This window comes from Silurus aristotelis (assembly GCF_946808225.1).
Source record: "Silurus aristotelis genome assembly, chromosome: 8".
Classification (NCBI taxonomy): Eukaryota; Metazoa; Chordata; class Actinopteri; order Siluriformes; family Siluridae; genus Silurus; species Silurus aristotelis.
The window spans coordinates 28,427,418-28,438,107 of NC_139581.1; the positions used below are offsets into that span (position 1 = coordinate 28,427,418).

Here is a 10,690-nt window from a genome sequence, read left to right on the forward strand (position 1 = left end):
ACAAAATACAAAATACTACAAATGTAAAGGTAAGTTAAAGAAAACAGTCTGTGCAAGTTAAGTGTCTGTGCAAACACTCAGTGTTTTATCAAGTCCTGTGCGACTCAAAGCGTTTTATAGGCCTGTGACAGAAACCTTTCACTGACGCTGTTCCTCAGCCTGGAGATGATTAAAAGGCATTTAAACAAAGATCTACGATGTTTTTCTTCTTAGCACGCCTGCAAAGTGTAATTATTTGTGTTCACAAAGCTTTTCGAGTATAACGATTGGTCGGTCACATAAACGTGTCAGTGTTTTGACACATCACACTTCCATAAACGGTTACTGGAGCAATGCACATATAGTAGGAACATATTTATGAAGATATACAAGCACAACTATGGGGTAAAAACGCAGAGCGGGGCGGGGTGTGATCAGGACAGCTTTGCCAAATCTACAGAAAAACACACACACACACACTCACACCAACACCTGCTTCACCTCATATACTCTGCAATCATGAAAGTGGCTGCGCTGATCTGTGTTTCTCTTCTTCTTCTTTGCCTTTCCGGTGAGTATATAAGATTTATGATGTAATAACACAAATATCTATGGCATTCTGTTTACCAGTAGTCAAGGTGTGTATTAAACTTTCTAAACGTGTATAATCTTCTAAATAAAAATGTGTTTTAGGTCAGATTTAGATTTTCATCAAGATCATAACCATTATGTCTTTCTGGTTTATTAGCATTTTCTATAAATCACATCCATTTTTCCTCAAATGTTCCTCAAATTTTCCTCATTGTCACAAATTTCTAGAAAGCAGTATTTTTCATATAGATTCCCAGATTTGAGAGTAAACTAAAGAAGTCTTTTGGAATGAGTTTAAGATCGCTTCATGTTAAATATACTCCCTAATTTCTGAAAACGTGCTAGCAGAACCTGAGCAAAATGTACAAGAGGACCGCAGGTGTCTGTCAACAGCCGAGTTCCCACGCTGTTTTTTTTGTGTACCAGCAGGCATTTGGGTGGAAAATTCTCCGAGGTTTGCAGTAGCCTACACATTTCTATGTACCAATGAGTCACCATGCATTTTTAACTACACGTAATCTGTTACGTGATAGCAATAAACAGACATTCCGTAAAACACAGAGGAACTGTTTTGGGCCTGAGAACTTTTCCTTGAAAGTGTAAAATGAGCCAACAAACCTGTTTAAATAAAGTGAACGAAACAAATCTGTGAGGATTTCACTGACAGATCTGAGTGTAGGGAGCTAACAAAATTAATAAAGTTGACTAAACTAGGAGAAACATGAGAATAAAAATTATAGGTTGTGGTGACCCCTAATGGGAGAGACCGATAGAAGAAGAAGAAGAACTAAAAAAGACTACAGAACTAACAAAATTGAGTGAACCAAGCAAACAAAACGTAATAAAAATGAGATTTCGATTTTGTTACAACCTAACAACCTAACAATGCTGAGTGAAACAAGCTAACAAAACAATGTGGCTTAGGCTAATACAACAAAATGCTATGAGAGCTGAAAAAATTGAGTGAAACAAATTTTTTTTTAAATGGGATGACCACGCCAACCTGAAGGAATTGAACTAGCAAACCCAACTGAACCAAGCTAACATTTCTGACTGAAACAAGCTAATAAAACGGAGTTTACATGTTTATCAAATACTGCGTATTCGGAGTGTGGATGAGGCTAACACAACTGAGTGTACAGAGCTAACAAAACTGAGTGAACCAAGTTGACAAAAATAAGAGAAACATACTAAAAAAAATGAGTAAATATGAGCTAGTAAAATCATGCTAACAAAACTGAGTGAATCAAACCTAACTATACAAAGTGCAACAAGCAAACAAAACTGAGCAGGAAAAGCTAAAAATCTATAAAAGTTTAAAGAGCTAACAAAAATGAGTGAACCAAGCTAACAAAACATAATAAAACAGGATAAATAGAAATGAGGTGGCCATGCTAACCTGAATGAAATGAATTAGCAATCCCCACTGGACCAAGATAACAATTCTGTTTGGAACATGCTAACAAAACTGGGCGTACATATTTATCAAAAACTGAGTTTTTGGAGCTAACAAAGCTGGGTGAAACCAGATCGATACAGCCCGAACTGTATGGATCAGGCTATGACGGGTGAGGAGTTGTCCATGAACAAATTGTTTATTTCGAAAGCGTATTTCACGTGACTCAGAAGAACAAGTAGTCTCCAAGAGTGATTTAATCATTTTCTACTGGACGTGCAAAAAACAGGAAACAGAATTAAGTACAGTAATACCCCGTTTAACGTGGTGTTTACGTTCCAAAACCGCCCAGACGCCAACCCATAGATGCTATTTTTATGTATACAGTACTGTACTGTATTAACATTTGACTTAATTTTATCATTAATAATTATATTTTTATTAATAAATTGTGTTATTTATTAATAAAACTCCATAAAAACAATTCCCTATAAGCTTTTTGGCCGCTCGTGCTATCCGGCGAGAGACCGGGAAAATTAGCTAAACAAATTAGTTATGTGGCAAATGCAGTTCTGCGAGATTCGTAAAGCGGGAAATTACTGTATTTCATCTCTTCACTCTTCTAGTCCGATTCTTAACATTATTGTTCCAATAATTTTGGGAGTCATGTGACAAAAGAAGTAACGACACAGCGGTGAAGCTACTCATTCTGTTTAGCATAATTTAGCTGCATTGTCATATTTTTATTATTGGTACTATAGTCAAAGTAGGTGTATGTAGACGTGTTTGGTGGATCTGCTTATTGAAAATGTAACATTTTATATTATTTCTAAGCAAAGGAACAAAATGAACTAAATGACAAAAAAAGATTCCTTCATTTTGATTAACAAGATTCAAAAACCTCTCGAAAATGATCCGACCTTCCATCACTAGTGTACAGAGCTAATAAAATTGAGTGAACCAAGCTAACTAAACTAAGAAAACCATGCTAATAAAAATGAGGGGATTTAAAAACACTGTGAATGCGAAATGGTTCATTCTGTTAGCTTGGCACTAACTAGCCACTCTGTGAGACCATATTGTTTTGCAGTCTGAGCTAATAATGGGTTTAAAAAATGTGTTTAACTGAAAAGCTAAATGCCTGCCATGTTATTATTTTGTGAATAATCTATTAGTAAAGGAAATTGTTAGCTATTGCACCTTGGGTTTGTTTTGTGTTTTTTGGGGTTTTTTTGCACAGAGATGTGTAATATGCAGAATGGTGTAATCAACTATATTTTCTCTGTGCAGCTGTCATATCAGCAGATGAAAAGTCACAGCTCAGAGAGGTAATCACATATTTATCTCATTAATCTCATTCATATACATGAGCAGCTATAGGAATTAAGGGCATCGCTCAGGGGCCCAGAAGTGGCAGCATGGCATGGCATTCAACCACTAAGCTATCATACATTTTGGTATGGTATTGCAAATGAATAAAGCACTTTTGGGATGTTCTCTTTTAGAAAACTCTAGAACAACATTTGGAAGGTGTAATGTGGCATGATGAACATCTCATCTGAAAGTTGCTCCTCACTGTTTCATTTATTTCTCGCACCAATATGGCGCTGCTGTATCTGTAACAGGCCGAATGCGAAAAGTATGTGACCTCGACATGCACCCGTGAGTTCGACCCGGTGTGTGGTGACGACGGCAAGACGTACTCCACTGAGTGTGTTCTCTGTATGGAAAACAAGTAAGGCAATTAGTGCATGTTGTACATGTGTGTGTCCAGTCATGTTTGAATTAGATTAGATTAGATTAAATTAGATTCGATTAGATCAAACTTTGTCATTGTGCAGAGAACAAGTACAGGGCCAATAAAATGAAGTTAGCATCTAACCATAAATATGTAAATAAATACATCTAATATAAATATTTGAATATACAATTCTACAATATACATATTCAATCGGCATATGGATCAGACCAGGATTATTTTATTATTATTATTATTATTATAATTTCATTTCATTTTTCTTCTGTGCAGAACACGAAACCAGCATGTCAAGGTGATGCACAAGGGAATGTGTAAAGATCTACCAAGAGGAGAAAGGACTGGAAATGATAAGACCAGGAGATCTGTACACTTTTAATTATTTAATCATAGAAATCCTTGTGTTGATGCTATCATCTCACTAAAATTCTGTCCATGAACAATTAAAAAGTCTAAGCATCACATTTGTCTCATTTGCTTGATTATGGGTTGAGGTTTTTTTTTTGTACATCTTTAAAAAATTCTCAACAACAAAAAAACCCTGTTGGTGACAATACCAAGGAAAAAAGGTGCTTTATACTTCTTTCCTCACATAGCCCAGTGAGGATACAGTGACCCTGGGGCACCAAGGGTTAAGGGCCTTGATCAGGAGCCCCAAGAATGGCAGACTGAAAATATTAGATTAAGTACTGTAGCATAGGTTTACATTCCTGCAGCACAAGAACCCTCAGCATAATGCGAAAGCTGCTACGATGTGGTTTGAAACCCAAAATGTATTCAATCCAATTGGGAGACTTTGGCAAAACTTGGCAACAACACAAAAATTGCTTTTCATCAACATTAAGCATTTAGTCAGACAGAGTTTGGGTAATTCACCCTCTTCTCTCTCTCTCTCTCTCTCTCTCTCTCTCTCTCTCTCTCTTTCTCTCTCTCTCTCGGTCGAGTTAAACATGCTCCTGAGGCTCCAGTGACCACTGTTACTGCCCCTCTCCCCCCCGTGGATCTTCCCACTTCATCCAGGCCTGCCTGGATTGGACTGTAGTTGATGTCAACAGTCTCCTACACTGACTCAGAAATACACTTCGCTTTTGATCATCATCACTGCACCCCGCAACATTGTATACCCGCCACAAATGGACATTCGGTGTAACCCAGATGAGGATGGGTTCCCTCTTGAGTCTGGTTCCTCTCAAGGTTTCTTCCTTATGCCATCTCGGGGAGTTTTTCCTTGCCACAGTCGCCAGTCGCCACCGGCTTGCTCATCAGGGACAAACTTACTCATAAAGAACATATTGATTTTTAATCACCGCATTATCTGTGTAAAGCTGCTTTGAGACAATGTTCATTGTTAAAAGCGCTATACAAATAAAAATGAATTGAATTGAATTGAATTAATTGGGTCATTCTTGATTTGCAGTGGTAAATTGTGGGGAAATAAAATCTCACAAATCTCATCATTCAACATCTTCCCAGTAAAGTGGAGTTTGTTATGACATCAGACGGGAACCAAATGCAATAATCCAATTTTTTTAGTCAGGTGTCATCAAACGTTTTTTTCTTCTACCGTAGTTATTTCCCAATGTAAGACAGTTGTTGCTAAATAGCAGGTCAAATTTCGATGAACTGTGTGTGAAAATGTAAATATTCACCCGTCTAAAGGTCGTGTAGCAGTCACAGTACAAATCCACGTTTTGTAAAGTCACTGCGTTGCTGAAGGAAACGGAAAAAGGAACAAACCTAAAAATTATTCATACATGGGATTTTGACAGAGTGAGTAAACTGAAGTATATTGATTTATTTTTTACACAGGTTCATTTATAGAGGGCATTGTATTAGCTAAAGAAATGTAACTTGTTCTAATTACCGTCAACGTTTTGAGAGTCCTAATCATAATACTACGAACAATAAGAATGGGTTATAATAACTATGTCTTACAGGACAGTTCAAATGTCTGGATCTGTGCTCTTTTTGGTGATATTTGTATTCAGTACATATACAGTCAGTCTTCAATCAGCAGGTAGGTTCATAAAATAACGGTTTATCGACGCAAGCGTTGATATAAGCACTAGCGTGGACTAAGTGTTCTGTGTTCCCAGTGTTTCTTAATCGCAGGGATGCTGTCCGGATCCTGAGGCATCGGCGAGCCAACTACTTCCTGGAGGAAATGAAACCAGGAGATTTGGAACGCGAGTGTTTCGAGGAGACTTGCTCGAAGGAAGAAGCTGCAGAAATCTATCAAAGCACGGAGAAAACAGTACATTGACTGTGTGTGTGTGTGTGTGTGTGTGTGTGTGGTTGGTGGTGGTTGCTCATGGAATAGGTCCTGATTGTCTTGTCATTTACGTAGGCTTTTTTGTTTTCCCACAGTCAGAGTTTTGGTTTCGATATAAGCGTAAGTTTGTTTATAATCATAATTATAATAAAGATTATAAGAATATTAATACGGTATATTCTTGCTGTACCGTTTCTCTACTGATACCTCATCGGTATCCTTATCGTGTATGTGTGTGTTGATCAGGTCAGAGTCGATGCCTTCAAAATGTGTGTTTGAATGGAGGGGTTTGCACGGAAAGCGAAGGACTTTACGAGTGTGTGTGTCCACCACGTTTCAACGGAAAACACTGCGAGACAGGTCCGCTGACGCTCTCGGTACCTCAATACTACATATCCACCTAAATGTTTTTCACAATAAGATGGCATTCAAAATGTCCTGAACCGCTTTGTTCCTAATATAACGACCACATTGTTAACCATGAAATATATTATATGGACTAAAGGATTGGGATCAACTAAGTAAATGTTTGGAACTCCAAAGCTAAGTGATCAGCAGAGCGTTAGCCATTTCTTCACACCATATGCCTTGTTGTTGTTCCCAAACACTTTTACTTCTCAAATACATTTGACTGTAAAAAATTTCGAGTAGGTATGAAATTTCACAAAATTACTTATGCAAAGGAGGTTCTCAAATCTATCCCCCTGTGTTATTGGGTCTGAGTGAAACACCCGAATTAAATAATGAGGAGGTGTGTCCCAATATCTTTGTCCATATAGTGTACTTCAATTCAAACTATGGGACAAATAGTTGCTGATTGGACTCTTAATTACTGATTGGAAGGTCAGGGGTTCAAGCCCAAGTATTGCCAAACTGCCACTTAACCCTCTGCCCTTTGACCCAGGCTTACTAAAATCACTGAGATCTGCAAAGAAAGAATTTCACTGTCCTGTAATGTACATGTGACAAGCATAAAGCACCCTTACATTTAAATGTCATTATTATTGTGATTTTCCTTATCCATCAAGTTCATCTTGACCGGTCCAACATTGCGTTTCTGCACCACATCCTAGAATACATGCATATTGTAGATTATAGCAAGCAGCAAATATCGAGCTAATGGTATTATTTACAAGTATAAACTGCATACTGACTTACTGTAAGTTTAAAGTTAATTATTTAACAGATTGGGACTGTTTTAAGCTTGGGCCTAGAAATAATAATAATAAATTATTAAATAAACAGTATTTTCATTACGTCTTATAAAAAGGAATATTATAAGGTAATATGTGTAAACTGCAGGGATGAATGCTTCTCATTTTTTTTAGCACAAACAAAAAGATTGCTTTTATTATGTCCCCAGAAACAAGCTGATGCAAATGTAATACTTTCCAAGCGGTCTTTGCATTGCAATAATGGCTTGCTGTGGAAAAAAAAAGTATTATGCTCTGGCTAATCTTGTGGGTGGCATCAACCAAAATTGCATACTTCTTAAGAAAAAACAAGCTTTTGTTGACCTCGGAAGACCTTGCTATAGATCAGTTTGTGTTACTGTTATCAGGTTTTCCAAATAGAAACCCTTATGTATGTGTGTGAGAGCATGTACAGCTGCAGTGGCTGCAGTAACGTATTTAATCTGTGTTTGTGTGTGTGGATGTGTGTGTGGATGGGGGTGGGTGGCTGTTTGGGTGTTTAGAGGTGTTTGAGTGTGTGTACAAGAATGGTGGATGTCTTCATTACTGCAGAGACTCACAACCGGTTGGTAAAAGTGTCACCTGCAGCTGTGGTGAAGGATATGAACTGGAGGAGGATGGAAAGAACTGCAAAGTGACAGGTAATAAACGAAAATAAGCAATGCACAAAAAAACAACATACCCATTTTACATGCCTTTGTAACATTCACCTGTAACAAGCCTATTTTATCCATGTAACATGCCACTGTAACATTCACCTGAAACAAGCCTCTATAACATATCCATGTAACATGCCACTGTAATATAACCCTGTAACATTCACCTGTAACAAACCTCTATAACATATCCATGTAACATGCCACTGTAACCTGCCACTGTAATATACCCCATGTAACATTCACCTGTAACAAGCCTCTATAACATATCCATGAACATGCACCTGTAACATGCCACTGTAACATTCACCTGTAACAAGCCTTTATAACATATCAATGTAACATGCCACTGTAATATAACCCTGTAAAATTTGCCTGTAACAAGCCTCTATAACATATCCATGTAACATGCACCTGTAACATGCCACTGTAATTATACCCCTGTAACATTGACCTGTAACAGCCACTATAACATATCCAAGTAACATTCACCTGTAACAAGCCTCTATAACATATCCATGTAACATGCCATTGTAAGATACCCTTGTAGCATGCCTCTTGTAACATACCCCTGTAACGTGTCTGTTAAATATTTATAGCACAATTCCCTTGTGGAAAACAATGGATTCAGGGCATTCTACAGCGCTCTTTATTGGATGATCTAAACCACACCCACATGGCAGAAAGCCCCACCCACTCCCCGCAAAACACCAGTCAATTCACCTCCAACCACACCCACTCTACCGAGAACACCACTGACCCACTGTACACCATACCCACCTCCGATGACTCAGGAAAACGAATTGTAGACGGTGTGCAACAGCCACAGGGTAGAAGTCCGTGGCAGGTGGGTGGAGACTGGCACTCATGTTAATGTGTAAATCTGACTGAATGTATAGCAGTGTTGATTGTAGTGCATACTTTTCTAGGCTCTGTTACGCAGTAAAGATGAGAATGGGTTCTGCGGAGGGACACTAATCAGTAAGCGCTGGGTTGTTACAGCAGCTCACTGTCTAGAGGATCCACCTGATCATGTGACCCTTGGTGAGCATTCAGCTTTGCATACATCATGTATATTACATTATTTTAGGTCTTTGGGTTTGAGTTCCTTGGGGGTTGGTGTTTCTGGGTTTAATGTCTTTGGGTTTGAGTTTTTTGGGGTTTGGTGTTTCTGAATTTGATGTCTTTGGGTTTGAATTTGCTGCATGTGGATTCTCTGAGTTTGATTTATTTTGGTTTAAGTTCCCTGAGTTTTGGTGTATTTGGGTTTGATAACTTTGGTTGTATACTTTCTGCAATTAATTTGCTTGTATTTGGTCTCTCAGGGATTATTTATTTATTTATTTGGAGAATACTTAGGACTTGAGATATCTGAGATACCAAGGGCTTAGGGTCTGTTGGTTTTATTTCTTTGGATGTAAACTCTAGGGCTGCAACAACTAATCGATACAAATAATAATAATAATACAAAATATTAATCGATAATTCGTTGTCAACGAATGCCGGTATCGCATTAGCTGTGCGTATATCATAAATACCAAAAATTTTAATTTTATGAAGATATAATAAGCAAAGCATGAAAAAAATCTGATGAATCAAATAATAACAATAATAATTGTCAGATTAATCGATTTGCAATATAATCGTTAGTTGCAGCCTAGTAAACTCTTCGGGTTTGATTTTTCTGGATGTAAACTTTTTGGATTTGTTTTCTTAGTTTTTGAAATCTTTGTTGGGTTTGTTTTTTTGTGTTTAGACTCTGGGTTTGTTTTCTTTGTGTTTGGACTCTTAGGGTTTGTTTTCTTTGTGTTTGGACTCTTAGGGTTTGTTTTCATTGTGTTTGGTCTCTGGGTTTGTTTTCATTGTGTTTGGTCTCTGGGTTTGTTTACTTTGTGTTTGAACTCTTAGGGTTTGTTTTCTTCATCTTTTTTCTCTGGGTTTGTTTTCTTTGTGTTTGGACTCTTAGGGTTTGTATGTTTTTGTGTTTGGTCTCTTGGTTTGTTTTCTTTGTGCTTGGACTCTTAGGGTTTGTTTGTTTTTGTGTTTGGTCTCTGGGTTTGTTTTCTTTGTGCTTGGACTCTTAGGGTTTGTTGGTTTTTGTGTTTGGACTCAGGGTTTGTTTGTTTTTTTGTTTGGTCTCTGGGTTTGTTTTCTTTGTGTTTGGATTCTGGGTTTGTTTGTTTTCTTTGTGTTTGGACTCTTAGGGCTTGTTTCCTTTGTGTTTGGACTCTGAGTTTGTTTGTTTTTGTGTTTGGTTGCTGGGTTTGTTTTTGTGTTTGGTCTCTTGGTTTGTTTTCTTTGTGTTTGGACTCTTAGGGTTTGTTTTCTTAGTGTTTGGACTCTGGGTTTGATTTTTTTGTGTTTGGACTCTTAGGGTTTGTTTTCTTTGTGTTTGGACTCTGGGTTTGATTGTTTTTGTGTTTAGTCTCTGGGTTTGTTTTTGTGTCTGGTCTCTTGGTTTGTTTTCTTTGTGTTTGGACTCTGGGTTTGTTTGTTTTTGTGTTTGGTCTCTGGGTTTGTTTTCTTTGTGTTTGGACTCTGGGTTTGGTCTCTGAGTTTAAATTATTTTGGATGTGGACTATTGGGGTTTGATTTCCTTGGATGTGGACTCTCTGGGTTTGAATTCTTGATTTCTTGGCCTCTTTGTGTTTTATTTCTTTGAGGTTTCTTGGGGTTTGGATTCTCTATGTTTGGTTTCGGTTATCAAAGCGTATAGGGCTTTTGTGTATGGTTGCAGGAGACTTTGATAAATTACTTCTAGACGTCGGCGAGCAGAGGATCAAGGTCGAGAAGGTTATCGTCCATCCTCATTTCCATGAGTACACATTTGACAGTGACATTGCTTTG

General features: G+C 37.7%; 2 protein-coding genes across 2 annotated transcripts in view; both read left to right on the forward strand.

Annotated features, from left to right (window-relative positions):
• Nucleotides 1–434: 434 nt before the first annotated feature.
• On the forward strand, nt 435–4,184 carry LOC310730196 (serine protease inhibitor Kazal-type 1-like). The gene is made up of 4 exons (XM_083549062.1): nt 435–550; nt 3,257–3,294; nt 3,592–3,701; nt 3,996–4,184. Exons 1-4 carry the CDS (start codon nt 499–501, stop codon nt 4,099–4,101), a joined length of 306 nt encoding a protein of 101 aa, XP_083405188.1. The 5' UTR covers nt 435–498; the 3' UTR covers nt 4,102–4,184.
• Nucleotides 4,185–5,340: 1,156 nt separating this feature from the next.
• Nucleotides 5,341–10,690, forward strand: part of LOC310730185 (coagulation factor X) — a 5,942-nt gene continuing 592 nt past the window's right edge. The window contains exons 1-9 of the mRNA XM_083549036.1: nt 5,341–5,492; nt 5,660–5,739; nt 5,819–5,976; nt 6,090–6,114; nt 6,241–6,354; nt 7,691–7,828; nt 8,443–8,690; nt 8,773–8,887; nt 10,581–10,690. The exon at nt 10,581–10,690 is cut by the window's right edge and continues 592 nt beyond it. Of these exons, the coding sequence (XP_083405162.1) occupies nt 5,670–5,739; nt 5,819–5,976; nt 6,090–6,114; nt 6,241–6,354; nt 7,691–7,828; nt 8,443–8,690; nt 8,773–8,887; nt 10,581–10,690 (978 nt within the window). The 5' untranslated portion in view covers nt 5,341–5,492; nt 5,660–5,669. The remainder of the gene's footprint in view (nt 5,493–5,659; nt 5,740–5,818; nt 5,977–6,089; nt 6,115–6,240; nt 6,355–7,690; nt 7,829–8,442; nt 8,691–8,772; nt 8,888–10,580) is intronic.